Source organism: Ammodytes marinus (assembly GCF_949987685.1).
Source record: "Ammodytes marinus genome assembly, chromosome: 23".
In the NCBI taxonomy this organism is placed as follows: Eukaryota; Metazoa; Chordata; class Actinopteri; order Uranoscopiformes; family Ammodytidae; genus Ammodytes; species Ammodytes marinus.
The window spans coordinates 4196543-4223627 of record NC_137227.1 but is presented as its reverse complement, the minus strand read 5'-3'; the positions used below and the strand labels follow the sequence as shown (position 1 = coordinate 4223627).

Sequence of the window (27085 nt, the reverse complement as noted above, 5' to 3'; positions counted from 1 at the left end):
ATCCGTAACAAGCACTATTTTTCTATATTGACATATTTAAAGACTTAATGTGAAAGAGGTCACCCATTATGACGAACCTAAGTGACCAAACAATTCTCAGTTCTAGTTAGGTGGTTTCAGCACTTTGAGCTTCTGCCTTTGGTTTAATAGGCCACAACTTCACTGTTTTGATTCTGTCTCACCAGACTGAGCAGACACATACTTAAATCACATTGGTGTTATTGAGAGAAAGGCATATCCTTTTCTGTATTTATGTCTCGTATTATCTTCCATTTAATTAAATTTTTAATAGATTTTCGCCTGTGTGTCTTTTAAGATAGTAGTTAACCTTTTCAGTCCTGATCGGTATAGCCACCAATTTGTACATACATGTATGTCTGTATGTAGAAATGTTTAACTGAAGCAAAAGTTCAGTGCTGCTCATGAAGCATATCCCTATAGCTCAAGGTAATAAGTATCACTTAACTGAGAATATCAACATTTTTATCAACTCAGATCTTTTCGAATTTGGACAATGGCGACTGGACGGTAAGAAAATAACTTTCCAAAATCAGCCTGTAACCATTTGAGTGAGGGGGGTTGTCCCCTTTGAAAGCTCAACCCATCCCTGCCAACAAGTATATTCCTGACTGGTCCAACCTGTTCTTACTAACTGTAAAAGGGAGGAGCGGATAGATGTACAAAAGAAGAACACCATGTTGAGTTAGATATCATTCATAGGCCACTACAGAGGACACCGTAAGTACATTTCTTACAATCCAACAATTACCTTACAATGTTATGTAATGAATGTCTACTTAATGAAAAAAATATCAATACTCTATGTATTATCTTATAATGACCTCAGACCTAAATGAGGAAGTACAATGTTTTCAGTCGGTGAACTCGAAGTGTGGCACTCTTTGTGCATAACAAATTCAAAGCTGCTTTTGTCAGCAAACATAATAAATATAGGAAATATTTCAAGTTGTTCGATGAAATGTTTAAGTGCCTGTAGCCCATTTGGCAGTGTGTTTTTTTCATAGCCCTGGTGATACACTCTAGTTGTACATTACTTTATGTATTGAGCGAAAGAGGATGTCCTGGATACGTCCATGTCCGACGTGCACAGACCTTTTGGTGTTATCCCTTTTCCTCCACAAGTTGTAACAGTCATTTGTCAGTCCATAGTGGGCTAGTTGCTGCTCTGTTGGAACAAATCAATTCAGAGGGTTGTATTTACGGAAAGCCAGATAACTTGGGCACAGGGTGGGGCAAGACAGAATACATGCTCAGATATCACATTCACAACTTTCATTGTGTGTAAAGATGGTACACTGTCTGACAGTTTGAGAGTCCTGTGAAGAGTTTTTCTCAGATAAAACATATTGTGTCTGTTATGTGCAGAGTTCCAAATAGAACTAGAACTGCAAGCAGGTGTGAACGGGGGCCAAGCCTCCCACGCGACTCGGGATCGGGCGTCGTCGTCCGCGGCGCCGGCCCCTTTCTTCACGGAATCCGGGCATGTAACGTTTTTGAATGTGGGATGTTCGGTTTGGGAGTTATAGACCAAAAGGCAAAAAAATTGCAGAGAAAGATGCTCAAGTGTGTTTTTGGCGCCCCCTTTTGTTTAAGGAAATTTAAGGAAAAAGTAGAACCAACCTGAGAACCACAGGACAAACACATGTGTGAAGTTTGGTGTTAATAGGATGAATCGTTTTGGATTTAGGAGCAGTTTGGTACAAGGTAGCTAATGTGCAAATCATTAAAGCGCTACCGTTTTGTCTTCCGATGGTCGTAGAAAAATTATTTATACAAATTTTGCTCGTGGGAGTCGGTAGAGCATAATGCTTTTGGTTTCGTCCAAATCGGGCAAAAACTGTAGGAGGAGTGTGTTTTGGTGACTGACACAGTTTTTGCGATGTAGCGAAAAAAAATCCCATACGCAAATGGGCGTGGCCTATCTGAAAAGATGCAGCTGACTTGCGGGCATCTGTGGATATAAAGTGTTTGACTGTGGGATGTTCGGTGTGGAAGTTATAGCCCCAAATGCGTTTTCTTAGCTTTTTGTGGTTTTGGCGCCCCCTATGGATGACATTTAAAACTACGTTAGATAGAAAGATGCAGCTCAATGTACCAAACAAGTGGATGTCAAGTTTTTGAATGTGCGATGTTCGGTTGGGGAGTTATAGCAAAATGAAATTGTCAACCTCTCCATTGTAAAGCCACTTTTTTGAATTTTCCCGCCTAAAGACAAAAAAATTTAAAAACAATTTTTTTTAATAAGTCCGGCCCACATAGGAATTTCTTGCCCATATTTTTGCCATAGGCTCAGGTATGCCCCATGATAGTCTCCCTTCAGTTTCAAGAAAATCCCTTTTTTTTTTTTTTAAGGAATTTTCGCAAATCTTTAAAATGCTACCGTTTGGTCTTCCGATGGTCGTAGAAAAATTCTTTATCCAGCTTTTGCTCGTGGGAGTCGGTAGAGCACAATGCTTTTGGTTTCGTCCAAATCGGGCAAAAACTGTAGGAGGAGTATGTTTTGGTGACTGACACAGTTTTTGCGATATAGCGAAAAATGTATATAAATGCAAATGGGCGTGGCCTATCTCAAAAGATGCATCTGATTTGTGGGCATCTGTGGATGTGAAGTTTTTGACTGTCGGACTTTCGGTGTGGAAGTTATAGACCAAAACGCGTTTTCCTTTGTTGTAGCGCCATTTAGTGGCCGGGATGTCTGAATTTTTTTGTCTGCGTACCAGGCACGGACCTGGATAAGCCATGCAAGTGGCATGTCCCAACCCTTTACGGTTTGGGCTGCAGCACCAGTTCTACGCGACGCCAAATAATAGGAAGAATAATCCCTACAAAAACAATAGGGTTCCCTGCCCAGCAGGGCTATGGAACCGCGTTGCTCTGCAAAACGCGGTCCCAGGCCCTACTCGGGCTTGGCTGCTTTGATTGCTTTTGGATTATACTGTATTTTAAGAGTAGAACAATGCTATTTTATGATATTTTAGATAATAAAAATGTGTTGATTTACACATCCACTGTGTTTCACTTTGGTGTTACTGTTGGTAAAAGGTGTTTGGTCTGAGCTTCTTGAAACATTAAAAAAATGCTTTAAAAAACAATGTAACACATAATGCCTAAATGATCCTTTCCTGTTTGCCAAACGTTTTAAATGGATATAACAATTTGGAATGTTAATAATGTTGTGGAATTAAAGGGGGCTCACTACTCAGCCCGTTCGATACTTCAGAAGATGTGAAAGGAGACGATGAGGAGGAGTGGAGTAGGTCTTAACAGGTGTTACTTTATTGTTAGGTCACAAGTTCTTTAACAATTCAATGGAAAAGGACAAGTACAGTTTATAATGACTGGCAGGGTATATACATACCAGTCTGCTGTTTCTGCTCATCCGTGAACTGCCCGTGTAGTGACGGCATTATGATTAACTTAGTTCAAGGCACGCAAGGTTGAATCTTCCGTTTCGACAACACCATTCATGTTGTGGAATTAAAGGGTGCTCACTAGGCACTGCAGCTTGGCTGCTCTCTGTTCCAGAGGCCCGAGGTACGGCTCTTTGGGTTCGGTTTCCCTTTTCCAAGTTCGGTTGAGGTTAGGCTAGGGATAGTTAAGATCTGAACGAGAGCTGTGTATAGGTTAACATCTGTATTGATTATATTGGGAGCTGTGTCTCCTCACTTGTAACTTGTGACTGATGGCAACCTTCAATAAAGAAACCTGATGAGACCAGAACTATCTTCCCGAGTCTCAGTGCAGGTCTCCTTCTAGTTTTAAGATGATTGATGGAATCAAAGGCCCTCTCGGCCACTACCTGATTCCACTTCAATAACCTAAATTTCTCTTTTTCTCAGGTACTCTGAAGCAAATAAATGGATTTCCTTCAACAGCTACAAGTGACAGTCACCCCAAGAGAAACACACCCTATAATACAGTGTATAATTGACGACAAGCTCAAGGAGCTGAAAAAACTATTAAACAACGACAACATTAATCAAGGTCACTCGTGCATTGAGTTGAATGACTCCATAACACCACTGATTGCTGCTGTTGTATATAATAGAAGAGAAATATTCACTTTCCTTTTGCAGCAGGGTGCAAACCCAAACTCCAACACAACATGCTTGACACCTTTGCATTATGTGTCAATTTACAAAAGACCAGTTTTTTTTGTGGAGAAACTGCTTGAAGCAAAAGCTAATCCAGATGGATGTGATTCACAGCCTTTCACACCGCTGCAAGCTGCTGCCCTGAATGACAGGGATTCTGTCTTTAAAGTGCTCATTTATGCTGGTGCAACAATCTCAGTGTTACCTGTCATTAGTCTGGAATATAGAACTCAGAATGACAAAATATCCAAAATGGTTCATCACTTTGCTTCGAAAGGACATAAATCATGCTCCAAAATCAGATATTTCCTTGATATGGAAATTGCTGTGTCAAGGGACCCACTTGAACAAGTGTTCCAAACATTTGACAGTCACATGCTGTTGGAGCATCCTGAGACTCACCTGACCATGATTGAAACACTTTTTAATGTGACTGGGAAAGGTGTAGAAGAATACCGCCGGAGATGTATCAAATGGCTAAAGGACACTGGAAATCTGAACTCCTACATTGCAGGTGCAGTCTGTCGCTTTCCAAACATCCCTAAGATATATGTCAACCCTGCAATTCTAAGTTTGAATGCAGTTCTGTGCACTGTGGAAGAGATAACAAATGATCAAGCACTAGCTATAATCCCCTGTCAACTGGAACAGCTTTGCTCAGAAGGGAGCTCTCTTATATGGCAAGTTGTTCTGCAAACACTTTATGTGATAACACAGAAAACGAAAGGCACAGATGGCTGGGACCGCAACTTTACTGAGAAGTTATGCAAAACAATTGCTCCTTTTGTGCAAGAAAAACACGAGATTAACATTAGAATCATCACTTACGGTATATTTGGAAACATGCTTTCATTTGCACATGCATCTGAAATCTTTACATCAGTGGGGATCACTTCAGTACCTGAGGACGTACTGACATATGCAGATATGCAAATGCTAAAAGATCTGAAAGAATTGATCAGACGACTGGATAATCATTTCAGCAAACCAACATTGGAACATGAGGACGTTGCAGCCGGACCTGGATCCAAGAAAAAGAAGAAGAAAAAGAAGAAGAAAAATAAGGAAACGCAAGAAGAGCAAAGAGACGAAGTTTGTACTGCTGAAACTGATGCAAAAGCAGTTCCCATTATGGAGTCGACTTCAAATGTTGAGCCATTACCACCTGTCAACACCACTACGTCATCAATAACACATGAATGGCTGAAAGTCAGCAAGAAGTGGAGAGAAAAATTAGAGAACCTTCTGCACACTGATGAACGTAAAGTAACCAGAATTAAGAGCATGATTTATGTGAATGATGCAGAATTCCGCATAGCGAGGGGAAGTGATGGTACTGAAGTCTTCTTGGGGCTGAGAGACGATGGCACTGAAGTTGCTATAAAGAAAATGTCTAAATGCAACTATCAGGAGCTGAAGAATGAGGAAGGAATTCTACGACTCCCAGAGCTTGATCATCCATCTATTGTACGATATGTTGATAATGCGGAGGATGAGAACTTTGGATATCTTGGTCTTCAACTTTGTGAATACACATTGGAAGAATACATTGATCTCAAAATCAATGATGGTGGTTCCATGAGAAAGAATTTTGTCCATCAGCTTCTGGACAGTTTAAGGGTTCTTCACTGTCACAACCCTCCAATTCTCCACCGGGATCTCAAACCACAGAATGTTTTGATTGGTATGACAAGTTAAAATATCCTGAAATTATAGAATTCACCTTCTGAAAATCAAATAAAGTACAGCAATATTTGAAGTCATAATTATAATACATAATCTTGTTTCCTGAGATTGTCTATTTACTTTGTCTTGCAGATGTTAACGGCAGGGCAAGATTAGCTGATTTTGGTATAAGTAGACGGTTACTCAAAGGCCAAACAACCTGTCGAACAGGCAGTGCAGGAACAAAATGCTGGATGGCCAAAGAGACTTTAGCAGGAGGAGCTGACACACCGTACAAGAGAAGCACTGATATACAGGTAAATTTTTCTATTATAGAAACTTCTTTTATGACTTGTTGAAAAATACTTACTGAATTGTTCTGTCAATTTTAAGGTGGCAGGGATGATGATTTATTATATCCTGTCTGGTGGACACCATCCTTTCAGTGACTTACCCTTTAAAGTTGAGAGCAACATTTACGAAGGGATTTACACTCTGGACCATGTTGAAGATGCAGTGGCACAGGATCTCATCGAGTGGATGATCAATGAAGAACCAAAGAACAGACCCAAAGTGGAAGAATGCTTGAGTCATCCCCTTTTCTGGACCACTGAAAGGTAAGAAAGAAACACTGATTGATTTATACGTTTATGGATAAAAATTGTCAGCTGATTTTTCATGAGACTCTGTTCTGTTTATTTTGCACTTAAAATATCCTCACGTAAACTTATTTTCCCAGTGTTATGGAAATGTAACATCATAGATATATTTCAGAATAGAGAACATGAAGAACACTAAACATGTATTAACTATTTATTCACGCAAGGAGAGAAGCAACAAGAGAATGATCAAACATTCTACTTGCAAACCACGGTAGTGCATCTCTGCAGTTTAGACAAATGCATCAGTTATTACACAGTAGTCCATCGCTTCATCACTATGTCAATTCACTGGGTCATATAGAGGACAGTTGAAAGAAACACTTGGTCTGTAAAAGGGAACATGATGCTCTTGATTAGAGGAAACCAAAACTAGGGAGTTGAAGACAGGTTGGAAACAGGTGTCCCTTATCACATCTAGTAAGTTCCTACTGAATTTCTGCATGAAGGCCTTAACAGTCATTTTCCCTTTACACCAGGAGAGTAGAATACCTGAAGAAGATTGGTAACAAGGAGGAAGTGGCAAAGTATCGAGATGCTGACCAGGAATTCATTTCTCTGCTGGACAAATGTGCTGGGGAGGGAACCTTCAAACTATGGAAACATAAGGTGACTACAACGTAACATTGTATTCTTTATTTGGAATACACCTAGTTGGTATTACTGAAGTCCAGTTTACTACTTAGTATAACTATAACGTTTGCCGTTACAGTTTTCACCAGAGATTGTCCAGAAGATGGATCCCAAGAACAAAGCCTATCCTGACAACACACTGGCCTTACTCCGCTTCATACGAAACCTCCATGAGCACCAGTAAGTGAAACTGAGTTGAAATTGATTCAGGGACTTAAAATGTGAAATAAAGATTCTCCATAACTTCCAAACACTGAAACAGTAATTAAACACATTTATTTATTTTTCTTGTATAGTCAGAAAGTTGTGTGGTTCATTCTTTTTACAAGAAAAGTAAAGTACATCTTTGCGACACACTTTTAGATTATGGGAATTTTCCAAATAATATTAAATTCCACTAATCACTGATACTGTGAATATATATCCACACAAAACTGTTTTTAAATAACCAAGAATTCTTGATTTTATTCTCTCTTTACAGTTAAGTGAAGGCAGTCATCTTCAAACTAGATGACTAGAAGGTTTTTAAGCTGGCTGTTCATTTGTTTCTTTGTTTGCATGATGATTGTGTTTGCAGTGCCAAGGATGCAGCCAACATTGATTTGATGGAGATGTTTCCTGAACTCTTTGGATGCGTTTACAAATTTGCCAAGACTCAAGGGTGGAATTCAGAAACCCCTTTGAAGGAAATGTTTCATAGAGAAGACATCACCACCAGCTTTACAAAGCTATCCATGAACCTTAAGGAGGACCTGGGTGCCCCAGTTCAAGAGTCTCAACCCAGTGACTTCAAGTGAAGTTGAATTCAAAAAGGATTTAGAACTTCAAAAGCAAGGCATCACTATGCAAAAGGACTGCACATAAATGAAGTCCAGGGGGCCTTACTTCACCTGTTTGTTTTTGGGGGGTTACTCTCTTCACTCTCCTCTTTAGCAGGTAAAAAGCGTTTATGTCTGGAGATTGACTTGCCCAGTCTAAAACCTTTTTGCAGTTTTTTTGGATCATTATCTTGCTGTATGATGAAAGATCTTCCAATCAGTTTGGTCGCACCTTTCTTTAAATTGGCAGACCGAATGTTTCTGTAGACTGTGTTGTTGTCAAGATGAACCTCTACCAAAGTGATGGAATGGCTAAAGTTTGGCGAAAGAAAGGATCTGCTTATGATCCCAAACATACAGGCTCATCTGTGAAACACGGTGGAGGCAATGTCATGGCTTGGGCTTACATGGCTTCTTCTCGGATGGGCTCATTAATCTTCATTGATGATGTAACACATGATGGCAGTTAAATGAACTCAGAAGTTTACAGAAACATTTTCTCTGCGAATTTAAAGAAAGATGCAACCAAACTGATTGGAAGATCCTTCATCGTGCAGCAAGATAAGGACCCAAAACACAATGAAAAAAAAAAAAAAAAGGACTTAATCAGGGGCAAGAAATGGAAGGTTTCAGACTGGCCAAGTCTATCTCCAGAGTTAAACCCTGTAGAGAAGGCATTTTACCTGCTAAAGAGGAGACTGAAGAGAGTAAACAAACAACAACTGAAAGAGGCTGCAGTGAAAGCCTGGAAAGCATCACAAAAGAAGAATGCAAAAGTTTTGTGATGTCAATGGGTCACAGAAGCAGTTATTGCAAGGGAAGGATTTGCAACAAAATATTAAGTCTTATTTACTTTAATTTATTCTAAGTGTAAATGTTTCCAGTCTACAGCAAAAATAAAGGAATTGGCCTCAATGTTCCAATACTTTTTGGATCTAATACTTTTATATATTGCTCATTTTAAGGAAATAAAAGAAAGAAAAACGTTATGGCCATATGCATTTCATAAAGTGGGTGTCCCAGGGAAAATGCACCTGTTGGAAGACCAAGAAGAAGTACTATAAATAACTAAATACATCTTCATCTCATCACTTGATTTTGTGGAAAGACTCAAAGCAGTGGTGGATGATGCCATCCCTAGTAACTAGCTGCTTGTCCTTGAAGGCCACAGCTTCTGCTATTATTCGAAAGGATAGGGTTACCTTACCTAGGTATGGTTGCATTGTACTTTCACCAAAAGAGATGCCACTAAATATTCAGATGTGACACAATGCACTGACTCAAAGTCAAAATGATTTCTATAGCACATTTAAAAACAACATCAGTTGACCAAAGTGCTGTACAAGATACAATACAAAATAACATACAAGATACACGAGAGAAAAAAAGGGAGTGTCAAAGTCTCAACTTTTGTTAAAGGCCTTGTTTTGTTAAAATTACTTTTGTTAAATGGTATTTTCTCTATAACAGGAAGCAGATGGAATATGTAAGCTTATCAAAATGCAGATTGTTTTGATGTATTTTTATTTGTATTGTAAGAATATTTAATGTTCAACTATACTGTGGAATTGTCTAAGTGGAAGAATCAAAATAAATGTAAAAAATTATGTTTGTGAACATCGTCATAGATCAAGACTCCCCTCTACATATTCTTTATTAACGTTTTAACTTTTACTAAAGACTTTGGAATCTTGAGTCTGTCTTTCGAGATAGTGATGACCCACCCTTTAATTGCATCAGCATTTGGTCCAACTCAAGCCTGCACTGAAACGTCTTTTCTTCTGAGAAATGGTGTCAGTTTGAATTTTGACTTCAATGCTATAAGTTTCATTTCCAAAGCTCATTAATTTTGTCTATCTTAAAAGAAATGTCTATTGTGCTGATCCCTCGTCAGTTGCTGCCATCCAGTGGACATTTATGGTAGTTTTGAGTTTTCTTAAGTTTCCTTTTCCTTGAGTTTCACATTTCATCAAGTACGTAGCCTACATGAATGATACGTGATGGAATTGTGAAACTTCCTCTTTATCCTCTGTGTGGGTTTGAGTTGAACACAGAACAGGGCACGCACACCAGTATTGGAGCCTTGGAGGAGATTTGATCGTAAGTAGACTAGCCTACATAAATAAAGCCTATACATTCACAATACTTCCTTCTTTGTCATTGAAGATGGTTTGTTGATAGTTGTGTGTTAGTATGTACGGCAAGGTGTGGCATAACATTTGTTTGGGCGTTCATCAACGTTTACTGATTCGATAGCCTACTTCAAAATTCGCATTAAAGCAGGGGGATGGAGACGCAGAGCTAATGTCTTATCGCCTCCTAGCACTGCCCAAGTTGATGGAAACATGCCCTTTTTCGCATTTCTTTTCTTTTTTGCGAACTTTCAAACGATTCCCTTCAAATTTAGATGGAAACGTGGCTACTAAAGGCACGCTTTAACGGCCCAGCTATTCTACTCTCCCCCCATCCCTTCCTGCCATACACGCACATCTACTAATAATCGATCTAGCAAAATAGCAGATTATGATAACGTACTATATTCTGCTTTTCATAATATTTGTAGTATAAAAAACAAACATGTTATTTAAAACTTTTTATTATGCATAAAACCTGCTTAAAATGTTGTTTCCTTATTCTTTTGAATAATTGTCTTCAAAGAGCATTGTGCTGGTATCGTCTAATCTGGTGGTATCTTTTTGCAGCCCTGGATACTGTCTGTGGCTGCGTTCAACAACTGTGTAAGCAGCCTGAGAGGCAAGCTGAAGCAACGTTTTTGGAGCTCATGAGAAGTAAGAGAGAGAGAGAGAGAGATTCCAAGAAGTAGCTGCATGAGAAAGGACTTCCTGCATCTCAAACTTGGGACTTAAAAGTGAGAGATTTTGCTGAATTACCTCCAGATGCTCAGATACCCTCTATTCAGAAAGGACTCTAAAGAAAAGGTAACAACATTAATAACCAAGAACAGAAGAGGAAATGTAATCTTTCTTTAAATATTTCCTAAATTAAAAACTAATAAAATCCAACTGCTACCAACATCCTAAAGGGGAAACCGCTCAAAAGAAACAAAGACGAGTTATTCTCAGAAGATTTAACAAAAACTAAATAATCCCTTTTAGTAACATTAGCCCTTGAGCAGGTCACACAATCTGAATACACTATATATCTGGTAAACTGGCAAACATTTTATAAGCTAAAAAGAATAAACAGTTAGCCTAGCTCCCATTGGATTAAACACGTAATTGTCATGGGCAGGAAGTTTGACTACCCTGCTAAAGTTAAGACAGATAAAGGAAAGAAAAAATTCAGGGAGGAGGAAGTATGTAAATACCCAGAGGAACTCTTCACCAACTATGTTCAAGAAGGATCAACCGAGGAGGACAACCACATGTTCTCCACTAATTCCATCGACTTCTGGGTAGAAACTGTATGCAGCCATTATACAAACAACGAAAAAACGGTCGTCAAAGGGGGACACAGATTAGATATCTATGAAGATGGACGCCCTAAAACTGGTAAGGCTCCGCTTATTATCCATTTGTACACCAAGGGAACGGTCCTGGTGCAAGGGAACAAAGTCAACATGGAGACTTTTGAAAAAGATTTCCCTTCGTTCAAAGCTGCGGTGGACCAGAAGAGGAACACTGTCACCACCACCTCATCCAGCTCTGCCCCTCAAACCCCTCACAGCTCCGATAACCAGCTCAATGAGAGTATGGCCCAGCTAAACCTAAACACAAATGCAAGGGAACAAAGTCAAGATGGAAATGGAAAACCCAAATGGCAACCGATCAGTGTGAGTCGGAGAGAACAATTGAAGAAGCTTCATGATTCTAACCTAACTATAGTTTTGAAGAACATACATTTCGTGACAAATATTGAATTCCTCATAGGCAAGGGAAGTGATGGAACTGAAGTCTTCTTGGGGCTGAGAGACGATGGCACTGAAGTTGCTGTGAAGAGAATGACTAAAACCAACTTTGAAGTGCTGAAGCATGAAGAGCTCTTCATACGACTCCCAGAGCTTGATCATGCATCTATTGTACGATATGTTGACAGTGACGAGGATAAGAACTTTGGATATCTCTTTCTCCAACTTTGTGAATACAACTTGGAAGAATACCTCACAAAATATGACGGTGATGCCCTGAGAAAAACACATGTCAAACAGATTCTCAAAAGTTTAAAGGCGCTTCACTGTCACCACCGTCCCATTCTCCACCGGGATCTCAAACCACAGAATGTTTTGATCGGTAAGACAAGTTAACATTTAAACTCATACATAACTCATTATCTGAATTCAGAGAACATTAGACTGTATCTTGTTTAAAACATGGCTGAATTAGTCTACATCATTTCTCCTGCAGATGTAACTCGGAGAGCAAGATTAGCTGATTTTGGAATTAGCAGACAGCTAATCGAAGGCCAAACAACTCATCAAACAGGCAGTGCAGGAACAACATGCTGGAGGGCAAAAGAGACTTTAGCAGGAGGAGGTGTCATACCATACAAAAGAAGCACTGATATTCAGGTCAGTTTTTCAGCTATACAAACTTATATGACTCACTGAAAACTACTTCCTTAATTGCTGAAATATTCTGTTAATTGTTAAGGTGGCAGGGATGCTGATTTACTATATCCTGTCTGGTGGACTCCATCCTTTCGGCGACAAATCCTATCAATGTGAGAACAACATTCATGAAGGGATTTACACTCTGGACCATGTTCAAGATCTGGTGGCAAAAGATCTCATCGAGTGGATGATCAAGGAAGAACCAAAGGACAGACCCACAGTGGAACAATGCTTGAGTCACCCCCTTTTCTGGAAAACTGAAAGGTAGATTAAATGTTATCATGGACAATTAAGTCTCAGTAACTTAACTGATTTGCCATAATTTATCTTTTGTAGCAAGCATTGCATTAACTAGAGTTAAGATATAAATTGACATAAAATTCCGCCTTAGTTTATTATGCAAATATTTAATTTGTACTAAACGCATAGTGTAGCTTGAGTGATAGGAATGTCATTAGCTCAGGAGTTCGTACATCAACCAAAGTATTGGACACATCATTAAGAAATTCACTTCATTTGGTTTGACATTATAGGAAAATTAATTTATTGGGATTCATCCTTTGGGAACCACGAATGTCTGTCCGTACAAAATGAATGGCAATCCATACATTGAGATATTCCAGTCTGAACTGAAGTGTAGGACTGGTCAGAAATCTGAAAAAATCTAATTATGATAAGGAATTCATTAAAAATGTATTTACCAAAAGTCATGCCTCATGTTGGGTTCTTTTTCCTATAACATTTCCCCATTTCTTCTGTAGATCACCACTTTCTTTTATTTATCAATATATAGCAAGACGATTTAAGTTGATTATTTTCTGTGTAACATGCACCCTCAATGTACAATTTTATTTTTCAGGAGGGTAGAATACTTGAGAAGGACTGGAAACAGGGAGGAGGTGAAAAACTGTCGAAATGCTACCCAGCAATTAATTGATTCGCTGGAAAAATATGATGCCAAAGGATCCTTCAAAGAGTGGAAAAAGAAGGTGATTGCAATGTAACAATTTTAGAACACCACTAGTTTCTATTTCTAGAATCTATTTGATAACTTAAAGGTATTCTTAGGCGAACGTTTGTTTAATTTATAATAACCGTGTTTGATAATCAGAGCGAGCGGCCGGGCCATTCCACAAAAACATTAATCTACTAAATTCTGGCGGCTTCTGGCTCTGATTTTTACAAAAAGTGTTCTAGATTAAAATGCCTTTAATAAAATAAGAACTAATTTTTTATGTTATAGTTTCCATCAGAGGTGGTCAAGAATGCAGAAGACAAGAAGAAAGCCTACCCTGAAAACACACTGGGACTTGTGCGCTTTATACGGATTCTTCATGAGCACTAGTAAGTTCAAGCTAATCCAGGGTCTTGATTTGTCAACTCACACTCAACTTCATGATTTCTGACTTATTTCTCTCACTGTGCTTTTGCTGAAAGAAAGGAAAAAGTGTTCCCAGAGAAACTAAGACATTTCTTTTTGAAAAGAGATGTTCATGCAGAGTTTTGCAATTGTAACTTTATATTCGTCAGAACTCCAAATACATAATTAATTCTCTTAAAATCATATTGGGGTGATGGCAGATAGGGCAAAAGTGAGAGAAAATGCTCAGAAGACTGAGACTTTGATAATTTTCACAATGCCTAGTCTCTGGAATATTAATGATTAGGGATCTATTTTTTAATGACTGCATTTATTTAAATGTGTTTCCCACTCATTTACTGGTTTCTTGGTATGAGTTTAATCCCAACCACATTTACTTTTGCATTGCCATATTCCATAAACCTTGTGGATGATTTTCATGGATTTACTCAATAATACAGTTTTATTTATCTGTTTACAGTGCTAAGGACTTGGCTGAAATGATTGAGATGACTAAAATGAGTCTGACGGAGATGTTTCCTGATCTCTTCGAATGTGTTTATACATTTGCCAACAGCAAAGGGTGGAATGGGGAGACCCCCCTGAAGGAAATGTTTGGAACAAGGTTTTCCGGAAAGCAACTTAAAGTCCCAGTTCAAGATTCTGAAACCCTTCTTCCTGCGCCAGTTGCAATCAAACAAAAGGCTAGTTGCTAGGGGCTGAAATCTCTTGGCACCTCACGATTAGATTCCGATTCAAAGGTCAACGCTTAGTTTCTAAACCGATTATTGATGCATCTCGATGCAACCATTTTTTATGTACATTTCCACGTGTGACTTTCATATATATATATATATGAAAGTATATATATAACCGTCTTTAATAGCTCATTAAGAGAAAAGGCTTTTCTTGTCACAAATATGTGTGAACTTTCTATGAACAATGTAATAATCGATGCAGCTTGCAATTCAACACAATATGGAAGTATGTTAAAAATAAACCCATTCAGTTTTATTTTATTTCTAATCTTGTAAATTATTTAAATTTCCCCGTTGCGGGACGAATAATTATTCATTGATCTGGCGATACAAAGGAAACATTGTAGCAAATCACATCTGAAATCCTTGATATTGCAGGCCTGGCTCCTTGTTCTATCACAAAAAAAGCTCCTTCTGATAAAGTTACCAGTGCTGATTTTGTTCTTCGTCAAATCCAATAGTGGAACCTTGCCACGGGTCTGGAGGGTGACAGCTAAAGTCAAAGGACAATAAATGAATTCAATTTGTCTGAAATGTATTGAAGTAAAGATGTTTGTTTCCTTTGTTTTCTGTATATGAAAAAAAAATATTGCAGCTTGTGAGAAAAAAGTACGTAACCAGTCTTGATTCAGTTTTGTGAAACTCACATCACATCTGTTTTTTTTTATAGATTTGTTTGTTTTTATAGTAAGTTTAAATCGAGCTAAAGAGGTAGATATAAATGAAATAAAAGTGATTAGCATTCGTGATTTATTTTTATCTCAAAAATGTATTAGGCTAAGGAGGCATGATAGAGGACTTCTCAATAGCAATGCCACTCAAGAAATGTGATTGTCATGAAGCCTTGCCATTATACTGGCTGTTAGGCCTATACAGGCTAACCTTTTAAGACCAGACCATCAATGCCACTTGAATGTATGTAATAATGATAATGAGGTTCTTCGTAGGCCTAATGAGCCAACACACGACTAGGCTATACTCACTGTATTAAGAATGCTATATTTGTAAGACCTGCATCTCATTAAATAAATAGATTAAAAAAAAGCATCAACAAAGCACAGTTGATCCTATCACTCTAAATATAATTGACATCTTTACAGTGACAGGTTGTGTGCTTTTATTTTGTGTGAAATCATTTTAAATTTCCGTTTTGTTATTGATCATTCCACTTCAGGAACGCTCTAGTAGCCTACTTTATTTCTGAAGATTTTGGCTGAATCTTTTTCACATCGTTTCATATTTACAGCAAATTAATAGGATTACCAAAACCTAACTTACTTTAAGGATAACTCTTCTTCAAGTAGGCCCTACCGGAAATCGCATCTCTTGGTCTGTTGCGACTTGAACAAACAGATGTGACGTTGCAGGATAAACAAACCAAACGGAGAGGAGAGGCGGCTCGGGCGGAGGCAGCGGAGAGGCTGGCGTTTTCCTGATATTGTATAAACTATTATACCTATCTTAGTCTAGTGTGCTAGCATATTAGAAATTGTTAATAATAACTATCTATTTGCCAGTTTAAGGTGCAGAGAATATCATTAGTTATTAAAAAGTTGTTCAGACATTTATCTCGTTCTCACAAATCACAAATGACAACCATGGGGGCATTAGAGGTCAAGTAGGATAGGGAATGGTTAGTTTCCATCTTTAACACCATTTTTAATCCATATTACATGCATTTCTCTTCTGTTATTTTGCAAAACATATAACCTTAAGTAAAAAAAAAAATCCAGGAGAGTAGAATACTTGAAGAAGATTGGTAACAGGGAGGAAGTGGCAAAGTATCGAGATGCTGACCAGGAATTCATTTCTCTGCTGGACAAATGTTCTGGGGAGGGAACCTTCAAACTATGGAAAGATAAGGTGACTACAACGTAACAATTTATATATATATTTTTGGAATAAACCTAGTTTGTATTACCAAAGTCCAGTTTATCACTAATTATAATTATAACATTTGGCGTTACAGTTTTCACCAGAGGTGGTTCAGAAGATGGATCCCAAGAACAAAGCCTATCCTGACAACACACTGGCCTTACTCCGCTTCATAAGAAACCTCTGTGATCACCAGTAAGTGAAACTGAGTTGAAATGTGAATTTCTAGGAATATATTCAAAATAATATTTCAAAAAATGTAATACAGATGCAAAGTATCAGTGCTGCTCATACTTTGCATCTGTATCGAAAAAGAAAAGAAAAGTGTTCAAATAATTAAGACAAAGCTTTATATTGACAGCAAATTGAAGACAGTCAAAAAGAATATCATGGCAATAAATTTGATTCAAACTTTACAAAATTCCTGTTGTTCATGAGTCATTAAGATGGTTTCATTTGGCCATGGGTGTTCATTACCTTGTTTGCATGATGTTTGTGTTTGCAGGCCCAAGGATGCAGCCAACATTGATTTGATGGAGATGTTTCCTGAACTCTTTGGATGCGTTTACAAATTTGCCAAGACTCAAGGGTGGAATTCAGAGACCCCTTTGAAGGAAATGTTTCATAGAGAAGACATCACCACCAGCTTTACAAAGCTATCCATGAACCTTCAGGAGGACCTGGCTGCCCCAGTTCAAGAGTCTCAACCCAGTGACTTCAAGTGAAGTTGAATTCAAAAAGGATTTAGAACTTCAAAAGCAAGGCATCACTATACAACAGGACTGCACAGAAATGAAGTCCAGTGGGCCTTACTTCACCTCTGACATTGACACACCTATCATGAAGGGAAAAGCACATACGTCACTGATAACCTTAAAGATGGCTTTCTTCTATTCCAGTGTCCCAGTAAGCCATGATGGTGTGCTAAAATACACCATGAAACTGAAGCAGCTAAATGGAATTCAGTCATCGTTCATTTTATTATTGTGAGATGACAAAATGCCTTCAGTGAGATACGCCTGTAAGGTTTTTGGACTGTCGCATTGGCACTTGACCTGTTGTCATAGCCCAACAATTTACACCAGGACCTGAGTGAAAGATCATTTTCCTGCTAAGGGTCTACTAGATTTGGTTGTTGTCATTTACTTCATACCCTGTGGTAATGTACAGTATGTTGCCTTATCAGCACTGGGGTTCTGTGTTCTGATGGACCCACAGTGCCCCTGTCTGGCCGTGATAGAATATCACACCCTTTGCTTTTTTCATACAGGGAATGTCTTGAGAGCACAAGCCTTTAATTATCATAGCTGGGACCCCAGCACTTAGAGTGTAGTTGATACTGTAGGTGCTTTAGATTATATTGCATAAAGTAAGAAAGGAAGAGATATATTCAGGACTGGATATAGCTAATGCCTTTTTAGAAAAAGATATGAATGGAAAATCCCTACTTACCGGTAGATAACTTTTTAGCTCAGACGAACTATAAGTGGCAAAGCAGATAGAAGCTCTTTTTATCCATTCAGTGTTTAGGTGATGTCAGGGAAATGAAACCTACTTACAAGTTTGAAGAAAAGACTACTGACATGATTTAAACTTTATTTTTAGGTTAAAGAAAAAAAGGTCCCAAAAACGAAGGAAACAAAATGTTTGTGTAAATATTTCCACTCAAGATGAGAGGCTTTTTCAGTCTGTCATTCTGTTCTTTAAAAATACTGAAAGTTGACTAACAAGCTTCAAAATGTACATAAAACAAAGGCTGCATTGCCACTACCTGTTTGTCTCACTAAAGTCCCAACTGATCTTTGCACTTACTTTAAAATAAAATGTTACTGCAGCTTGCAAGAGCATGTTTTTTCAAAAAAGGGTGTTTGCCAAATTCTTTTTAGATTAACCCAAAAACTGGAGAGAAGTCTACAAGTGCTTCTACTCATTAAGTGAATGGTATTGCAACTTTTAAAAACAACAACATGGAATATGCAAGCTTTATGAAATGCAGATTCTTTTATATGATTTTGTTTTAAGCATATTGAATGTTACTCTTGAAATATACTGTAAATAATCATTTGAGTATCAAAATAAACATGTAACAGTATGATTGTAAGATGTGTTTTATCATTCATTAGTCGTTAGGGTAATAGCATTAACAATATTATTTTTTCTTCCCTCTGAGAATAATTGAATACTTTGTTGTGGTCAACACAATTTAAAGTGACATTTATTTGACTGCCTTTGGACATTTTGATCTTTAACAACCAATATTTTTATATTGACATATTTAAAGACTCAATGTGAAAGAGGTCACCCATAAGGACGAACCCACTAAGTGATCAAACAATTCTCAGTTCTATGGATCAGAACTGGTTTGGTGGTTTCAGCACTTTGAGCTTCTGCCTTTGGTTAAACAGGCCACAACTTCACTGTTTTGATTCAGTCTCACCAGACTGAGCAGACACATACTTACATAACATTGGTGTTATTGATAGAAAGGCATATCCTTTTCTGTATTTGTGTCTCGTATTATCTTCAATTTAATTTAATCTTTAATTTATTTTCACCTCTTGTGTCTTTTTAGATATTGGTTAACTTTTTCAGCCCTGAACGGTATAGCCACCAATTTGAACATACACTCACCGGCCACTTTATTAGGTACAGCGGTTCAGTTTCTTGTTAACGCGCATAACTAATCAGCCAATCACATGTCAGCAACTCAATGCATTTAGGCATGTAGACCTGGACAGGACAACTTATTGAGGTTAAAACCGAGCAACAGAATGGGGAAGAAAGGGGTTTTAAGTGACTTTGAACATGGCAATGTTGAGGGTGCCAGGAGGGCTGGCATGAGTATTTCAGAAACTGCCTATCTACTGGGATTTTCACTGTAAACCATCTCTAGGGTTTACAGAGAATTGTGCGAAAAAGAATCCATGGAGCGGCATTTGTGTGGACGTACTGTAAATGCCTTGTTGAAGTCAGAGGTCAATGGAGGATGGGCTGATTAGCTTTTTGGTTTTATAAGCCATTGAACAGGTGTACCTAATAAATTGGCCGGTGAGTGTATGTCTGTATGTAGAAATGTTTAACTGAAGCTAAAGTTCAGTGCTGCTCATGAAGCATATCCCAGTGAGCTCAAGGTAATAAGTATTAGCACTTAGCTGAGAATATCAACATTTTTATCATCTCAGATCTTCTCAAATTTAGACAATGGCGACTGGACAGTCAGATAATAACTTTTCGAAAGACTTCAGGAAGAAAATCAGCCTGAAACAATATGAGTGAAAAGTGTTTCCTTTGAATGCCCAACCCTCTCTGCCAACAAGTCTGTTACAGACTCGTCCAACCTGTAGATGAACAAAAGAAGCACACCATGTTGAGTTAGATATTATTCATAGGCCACTACAGAGGACACCGTAAGTACATTTCTTACAATCCAACAATTACCTTACAATGTTATGTTATGAATGTCTACTTACTGAAATAATATCAATAGCCTATGTATGATCTTATATATTTGTATGCCTACTAAGAGCAAAACGTGTATATAGACATTTCACTGCTCTGCTCATTCAAAGTTATACTAGGCCTCAGACCTCAATGAGGAAGTTCTGTGTCTTATCAGGGGAAACGTGACAGTTTTCCAGTTTTTGGTTTAAAATAAAAACCCGTTCAGACACAATTTATCTGACATCTTCACCCGTACACAAGTTTTCAGAGGAAACGGGCCGAAATCGCTGTAGCAGCAGTGCCAAGCCAATAGTCAGCGGTGACACAGCCTAGTAGATAGCTCTTCCGGTACAATTTGATGCATAAAACCTTACTGTAACCGAAAATTAATGCCACTAACGTTCATAAAGCGGTTGGTGTAAGCTTGGGGTTACAAATATTGTAAAAGATAAGCTAATTCTGTCCTCTTATTTCACCGCATTGAACTCGTAAAAACAGAAGACTTGCTGATAGTGAAGGGGCTTCGTGAGCGGATACCTTCCTGTTAGGCGTACTTCAAAATAAAAGTCAACTCACGTGTGTCCAGTGAAATGCTATTAATGTTTAGCCAGTGAAATGCTTTTACTTTGAAGCCGTAGCCTTAATGCTCCTTTTGTTGAACAGTAGCCGCTAGCTTAACCGCTGCACGCTGATAGTGTTTTTAATGTAGAGAGAGCCGTGTCCCTGGCATATAGAAGTGACACACGTTTATTTAGCTAGAAAAACAGGCAGAGCACAAATCTTTCCCCAGCCAAAGTGGCGGGTGGTCTCAATAACTTACTGCGGTAATCGCTTGGACTAAATTGGCGAGTGTTAACCTATATTTTAGCGCTGCACGACACTCTCCGCTGATCACAGTGATGGTGCCGTGGAGACACCGTTCATGTTGTCTTCTAACTTTATAACTCGCTTGTGGGTATTTTGACAGCAAATGTTAGACTACGCATGTGTGAGGGTGGAGCCGTGACGTCAGCGTTATCAGGGGAAATGGTTTCGGTGTTTACAGGAAACCAAAACCGTTAAGTTTTCCAAAAAATCCTCCCTGGGAGGTGATCTCAAAAACCTGCGGTTTCATGCCTGCGTTTGCTGTTTTCCTGTAAATGATATAGTGCAACCGCGGGAATTTTTTCGCGTTTGCACCGTTTCGTGTTGTCGTGTAAAGTGTCACGTTTTCACAGTGTAAAGTGCCCTGAGGGGCACTTTACACGACAACACATCTACTAATAATCGATCTAGCAAAATAGCAGATTATGATAACGTACTATATTCTGCTTTTCATAATATTTGTAGTATAAAAAACAATATTATGTTATTTAAAACTTTTATTATGCATAAAACCTGCTTAAAATGTTGTGTTTCCTTATTCTTTTGAACAATTGTCTTCATTGCAAAGAGCATTGTGCTGGTCTAATCTGGTGGTATCTTTTTGCAGCCCTGGATACTGTCTGCGGCTGTGTTCAACGACTGTGTAAAAAGCCTGAGAGGCAAACTGAAGCAACGTTTTTGGAGCTCATGAGAAGTAAGAGAGAGAGAGAGAGAGAGAGAGAGACAGAGAGAGAGAGAGACAGAGAGAGAGAGAGAGATTCCAACAAGTAGCTGCATGAGAAAGGTCTTCCTGCATCTCAAACCTGGAACCTAAAAGTGAGAGATTTTGCTATACTCTTCAGAAAGGGCTCCAACGAAAAAGTAACAGCATTAATAACCAAGAACAGAAGAGGAAATTTACTCTTTCTTTGACTATTCCCTAAATCAAAAACGAATAGATTCCAACTGTTACCAACATCGAAATAATCCCTGTTGGTAACATTAGCCCTTGAACAGGTCACGCAATCTGATTACACTATATATCTGGTAAACAGGGGGGAAAAAGTGTATAAACTAGCATTGATAAAGTAAATATTTAGCCTAGCTCTGCATGGTCATCATGGCAACTGGTCAACAGGCAGATATGATCACCAATGTTGTCAGGGCAGTGGACAGGGAATTTGAGTACCCTGATGGATGCACAAGTTATCATGCTAAGAAAATATTCAGGGAGGACACATTACGTGAAAACCCAGAGGAACTCTTCACCAAATATGGCCAATCAATAAACGGACGGAGAAAGACCAACCACCACATATTCTTCACTCATTCCATTGAATTCTGGGTAGAAACTCTACGCAGCCGTTATACAGACAATTCGAAAAAGGCCATCCCCGCGGGACACAAAATACAAATCTGGGCAGATGGATGCTCTAGAACTGATGACCCTCGACTTACAATCGTATATTACACCAGGTTGGCTTCAGTTACATACACCACGTTCCTGGTCTATGCGACTGAAGCCAACCTGGAGACCTTTAGAGATGAGTTCCCCTCCTTGAAAGATGCAGTGAAGGAGAGGAACACTGTCACCACCACCTCATCCATCTCTGCCCCTCAAACCCCTCACAGCTCCGATAGCCAGCTCAACAAGAGTATGGCCCAGCTAAACCTGAATCCCAAATGGAAACCGGAAAGCAAGGAGTGGGGAGAAAAATTAGAAAAATTAGAGACGCTTCCGGATTCTGACTTCACCAGAATTAGGAATATAATTTACGTGCATGATGCCGAATTTCTCATTGCGCGGGGAAGTGATGGTACTGAAGTCTTCTTGGGGCTGAGAGACGATTTCACTGAAGTTGCCGTGAAGAGAATGTCTAAAATCAACTATCAGCAGCTGAAGAATGAAGAGGGCTTTATACGACTCCCAGAGCTTGATCTCGCACCTATTGTACGATATGTTGACAGTGCAGAGGATGAGAACTTTGGATATCTCTTTCTCCAACTTTGTGAACGTAACTTAAAAGAACACATCACAAATAGTATCGATAATTCTGACAGAAAAAAAATTGTTGAAGATGTTCTCAACAGCCTAAAAGCGCTTCACTGTCACAACCCTCCCATTCTCCACCGGGATCTCAAACCACAGAATGTTTTGATCGGTAAGACAAGTTAAAAATATAAACATCTACCCTTACTCACTATCTGAATTCAAAGTACACCAAAACAAAATAGAATGTATTTTTCTTTTTAAAGTGATTTTGTTTATTGAATAACTTTAACTCATTTTTCCTGCAGATGTCAATGGAAGAGCAAGATTAGCTGACTTTGGAATTAGCAGACAGCTACGCGAAGACCAAACAACTCACCGAACAAGTAGTGCAGGAACAAAATGCTGGAGGGCAAAAGAGACTTTAGCAGAAGGAGATAACATACCATACAAAATAAACAGTGATATTCAGGTCAGTTTCTAAGCTATACAAACTTATATATATGACTCACTGAAAACTACTTCCTTAATTGCTGAAATATTCTGTTAATTGTTAAGGTGGCAGGGATGCTGATTTACTATATCCTGTCTGGTGGACACCATCCTTTCAGCGACGAATCTTATGAATGTGAGAACAACATTCATAAAGGGATTTCCACTCTGGACGATGTTGAAGATGTGGTGGCAAAAGATCTCATCAAGAGGATGATCGATGAAGAACCAGAGAACAGACCTACAGTGGAAGAATGTTTGAGTGAACCCTTCTTCTGGGACTCTGAAAGGTAGAATCTAGGTATAGGCAGGAGTGGTGAATTCCAAGATGAGGGATCGTATTGATTCTTTGAGGACAATTTGAGTACTCGTTCATCCCTATCTATTTTAAGTGTATCTGTCTGCATGACAACAATGCAGACAGATAATTTTACTTTCCCAATGCTTATTTTCAAACAAAAACAAAAAAAGGAATTCACAAATGAAATCCTAGAGAAAAATCAAATTATCAAAAACAAATTAATTCAAAATGATTTACCTTAAGTCATGCCTCTGTTGCGTTCTTTTCCTTATCAACATTTCCACCTAGCATCTCTTTCTCACCACATGTTTTAATAATATACATTTTTTTCAATATATAGCAAGGTTTAAGTTATTTATTTAGTTGTCAAACATGCACCCTAAATGTACAATTTTATTTTTCAGGAGGGTAGAGTACTTCAAAAGTTTTGGAAACAGGAAGGAGATGGGAAAGAATCGAAATGCTTACAAAGAAATGATGTCTCCGCTGGAAGAATATGCTGCCAATGGATCCTTCAAAGAGTGGAGAATTGAGGTGATGCAGTGCATGCCTTTTTTTTGAAAACCACAAATTTGTATTTCTGTAGGCTACTCTATCACTAAAGATAATTATTACTCACTTTTGATGTTATAGTTTCCATCAGCGCTGGTCCAGAAGATGGATAAGTATTGGAAAGAACCCTACCCTGAAAGCACAGTGGGACTTCTGCGCTTCATACGAAACGGCCTTGCGCACTAGTAAGTTGAAATTGATGAATGAACTCACATTCAACATTACATTTTCTGACTCTTTTTTTCACTTTTCTTTTGCTGGAAGGAATAAAAAAGTGTTTGCAGTGAAACTAAGACATTTCTTTCTGGAAAGAATTGTAATTGTAACTGTTTCTTTCCACAGAGCTCCCCAAACACAATTCCATTCACCTTCATTGTATTGGGGGGATAGCAGAAATGGCTAAATAAGACAAACAAACAATTTTAACAAGCTCTGATTTATGGAATTTCCTATAAGACAAAAAAAGAAAAGAATTTGAAAGAAAAAAAATTCAGGGAAACAAAAAAGTTATCTCAAAAGCAAAATGTATCACTTCTTATTTGCGAGTCCGACAGTGACGTGTAGTGGTTGTAAGCTTGTCAAATAACCCTATTATTTAATGAAATGTCTCAGAATTTAAATTTTTATATATATATATGGTTTAACGCCCAATAATGCGGCAAAGGCTTGACATCCGTGAGTTTTCATAAATATTGATTACATCATACATTTCAGAAATGTATAAAAAAAATTACAATACAATTATATTTATTTATGATAATTGTTATTTATAATCATACTTTTTATATGGCCTACTCGTGGATGTCTTGGTTGGGTTAGTGTTAAACATATGTTTTTGACAATGTCTGAACCTTTACTCTTTCAAAATTAATTTGGCAAAATACAAACAAACAAACAAATGGAAATGACTTAAAAAGAAATCATGATACACCAAAAATGCTTTCTTCTTGTCTTGGGCTGCTTCAAAATTCTCCAAGCACCAAACCCTGGGCATGTTGTTGATGTTTTTCTTAGATATTCATTGTAATATTTTTTTTTTTCTGTTTGCAGCGCTGAGGACTTCGCTAAAATTAATCTGACGGAGAAGTTTCCTGATCTCTTTGGATGTGTTTATACATTTGCAGAAAGCAAAAAGTGGAATGACGAGCCCCCCCTAAAGGAAATGTTTTCGAAAAGAAAAAGTTTTTCCAGCGTTCCAAAGCCAATGAATTTGGAGGGGCAACTCCAAAGCCCAGTTCAAGAATCCCAACCCACTTCTACTGTGCCAACTGCAATTCCGAATCCACACCTATAATTTTAGTGCAGTATTTACTTTGACATAAATGAGCTCTGCCACAACTGAGTTTGGATGAACTGCAGCTGCATGCTGCTTGGTGGTTAGACTGTTAACTGTGGGCACTGGTAAATGGTGTGTTCATTATATAATTATGATAATGGCATAGAAGTAGGATAACGTTGTTGAGATAAGTGTTAACATGCTTAATGTGCTTATGATGGTTTTGCTTTTATATATATATTTTTTTATGTATATATATTTGCCATTTTTATGCTTTATTAGACAGGTTTGAGAAACGGAGATGAAATGGGGCATAGTGGGGATTGACATGCAGAGAACGACCACGGGCCGGATTTGAACCCATGGTCTGCTGCTTCTGAGGACTGAGGTTGCTACACCACAAGCGGTTTTGCATTTTTATACTTATACTTTATTTTTTTTAACCAACCTGAGGTTTATAGTTTATATTATTTGGTATTTTTTTCTTCAACATTTTCATTGTTATATGCATTAACATGCACATACATCATGTATTTTGATTTATGTTGAAAGATATAATGGAGCTTGGGATGGAGAGGGAGAGAGATGTATAAAAGAAAGAACAAAAAGTAATAATGATGCTTCTATATTTATGCATGATATATGATCTGCCATTCAACCAATACATTTATTGTGTTTTTTAATACTTTATATGTACTCATACTCACCTTAACTCTGTCACCTTAAAAGGGGATGTGACACTTTTGGAGTCCATCTGAACCAGTTTTTTAAGACTGTTGGAGCCAAATTGCTCTTTATGTTTGTTTTGTTCTGTTTATTTTTAATTAATGATTGTGAGGTGTGTCCTTGGTGTCTGCAGAGGGTGGATATCATAAATACCTGGCAACCTGGGATTAGATTCAGGTGTGTAATGGGGAAGGCCACACAGTTTTTGACTGTGCTCGTGCAAATGTGTGTATACTGGAAAAAGCCTATTTTGTGTTTATCTGACAGAACAATAACCTTTGGAACAGTTTTTTTTGTAGTCAATAAAAGGATGGACATATCGAACAATACGGCATCTTCTGGACATTGCATTCATTTACACACGCGTCAGACTTCCGTCTCACCCTTACCCTTCGGAGTAATGCTACAGGAAAAGCCATTTCAAAGACAAATGCAAATTCTATGATTTTTTTTTGTTGTTGATCTGGGGATACAAAGGACAATGTGTAGCATAACTATAGGCTACTATAAGTAATAGGCCCTACAGTAAGTGTATGTGTTTGTCTTGCCAAAGAGGTGGTAATGAAAAAGGAGAGAAGAATTTTGGAATTTTTTCCCCCTCAAGTTTACCAGGCGTGATGAATGAGAACTTCTCAATTAACAAAGCCATCGTCTGATAGTCATGTGACTGGAATGAAGCCACATGACCATAAATACTGTCTGCTATTTTTGGAAATATACAAACCTTTTTAATCATATTTAGGCCTACTTCATACCCATCTTTTTAAATGATCTTTGTAATGTGTTCTACTGTATAATGACCTTGAAGAAGGATTTATGCCAAAACATGTACGTCTGATAGTGAAGTCTTTGTTCAACAAGAGTTGCTGGACTTGTGACCTTTTTAGACTAAACCCCCTTCTCAGGTTGTGCCAGAAATCCATGCTCTGCTTCTTCAGTAGGCCTAATGAGCAACCACACACTCATACTCACCTTATTAACAATTCTAGTGAGACTTTCATTATATTAAAT

The 27085-nt window shown here is 38.1% G+C and overlaps 3 protein-coding genes across 3 annotated transcripts; all 3 read left to right on the top strand.

Annotated features, from left to right (window-relative positions):
- The first annotated feature begins 660 nt into the window (after nucleotides 1-660).
- On the top strand, nucleotides 661-9783 carry LOC307269233 (uncharacterized protein). Its single transcript, XM_080052110.1, has 7 exons — nucleotides 661-738; nucleotides 3861-5799; nucleotides 5934-6097; nucleotides 6174-6397; nucleotides 6919-7048; nucleotides 7152-7252; nucleotides 7650-9783. The coding sequence occupies exons 2-7, from the start codon at nucleotides 3879-3881 to the stop codon at nucleotides 7867-7869; spliced, it is 2760 nt and encodes a 919-aa protein (XP_079908236.1). The 5' UTR covers nucleotides 661-738; nucleotides 3861-3878; the 3' UTR covers nucleotides 7870-9783.
- Nucleotides 9784-9933: 150 nt separating this feature from the next.
- Nucleotides 9934-15641, top strand: LOC307268817 (uncharacterized protein). The gene is made up of 7 exons (XM_080051570.1): nucleotides 9934-9990; nucleotides 10593-12140; nucleotides 12255-12418; nucleotides 12501-12724; nucleotides 13320-13449; nucleotides 13704-13804; nucleotides 14302-15641. The coding sequence occupies exons 2-7, from the start codon at nucleotides 11135-11137 to the stop codon at nucleotides 14534-14536; spliced, it is 1860 nt and encodes a 619-aa protein (XP_079907696.1). The 5' UTR covers nucleotides 9934-9990; nucleotides 10593-11134; the 3' UTR covers nucleotides 14537-15641.
- A 4163-nt stretch (nucleotides 15642-19804) lies between these two features.
- On the top strand, nucleotides 19805-26845 carry LOC307269094 (uncharacterized protein). Its single transcript, XM_080051924.1, has 7 exons — nucleotides 19805-19860; nucleotides 21366-22899; nucleotides 23036-23199; nucleotides 23286-23509; nucleotides 23925-24054; nucleotides 24154-24257; nucleotides 25123-26845. The coding sequence occupies exons 2-7, from the start codon at nucleotides 21849-21851 to the stop codon at nucleotides 25364-25366; spliced, it is 1917 nt and encodes a 638-aa protein (XP_079908050.1). The 5' UTR covers nucleotides 19805-19860; nucleotides 21366-21848; the 3' UTR covers nucleotides 25367-26845.
- Nucleotides 26846-27085: the final 240 nt, after the last annotated feature.

Excerpts from the sequence above, each read along its gene's own strand:
- LOC307269233 (XM_080052110.1), top strand. The coding sequence starts at position 3,879 with ATGGATTTCCTTCAACAGCTACAAGTGACAGTCACCCCAAGAGAAACA. Across the intron at positions 5,800-5,933 it reads ACCACAGAATGTTTTGATTG|ATGTTAACGGCAGGGCAAGA; the intron begins GTATGACAAGTT and ends TTTGTCTTGCAG. Across the intron at positions 6,098-6,173 it reads AGAGAAGCACTGATATACAG|GTGGCAGGGATGATGATTTA; the intron begins GTAAATTTTTCT and ends GTCAATTTTAAG.
- LOC307268817 (XM_080051570.1), top strand. The coding sequence starts at position 11,135 with ATGGGCAGGAAGTTTGACTACCCTGCTAAAGTTAAGACAGATAAAGGA. Across the intron at positions 12,141-12,254 it reads ACCACAGAATGTTTTGATCG|ATGTAACTCGGAGAGCAAGA; the intron begins GTAAGACAAGTT and ends TTTCTCCTGCAG. Across the intron at positions 12,419-12,500 it reads AAAGAAGCACTGATATTCAG|GTGGCAGGGATGCTGATTTA; the intron begins GTCAGTTTTTCA and ends TTAATTGTTAAG.
- LOC307269094 (XM_080051924.1), top strand. The coding sequence starts at position 21,849 with ATGGTCATCATGGCAACTGGTCAACAGGCAGATATGATCACCAATGTT. Across the intron at positions 22,900-23,035 it reads ACCACAGAATGTTTTGATCG|ATGTCAATGGAAGAGCAAGA; the intron begins GTAAGACAAGTT and ends TTTTTCCTGCAG. Across the intron at positions 24,258-25,122 it reads CGAAACGGCCTTGCGCACTA|CGCTGAGGACTTCGCTAAAA; the intron begins GTAAGTTGAAAT and ends TTCTGTTTGCAG.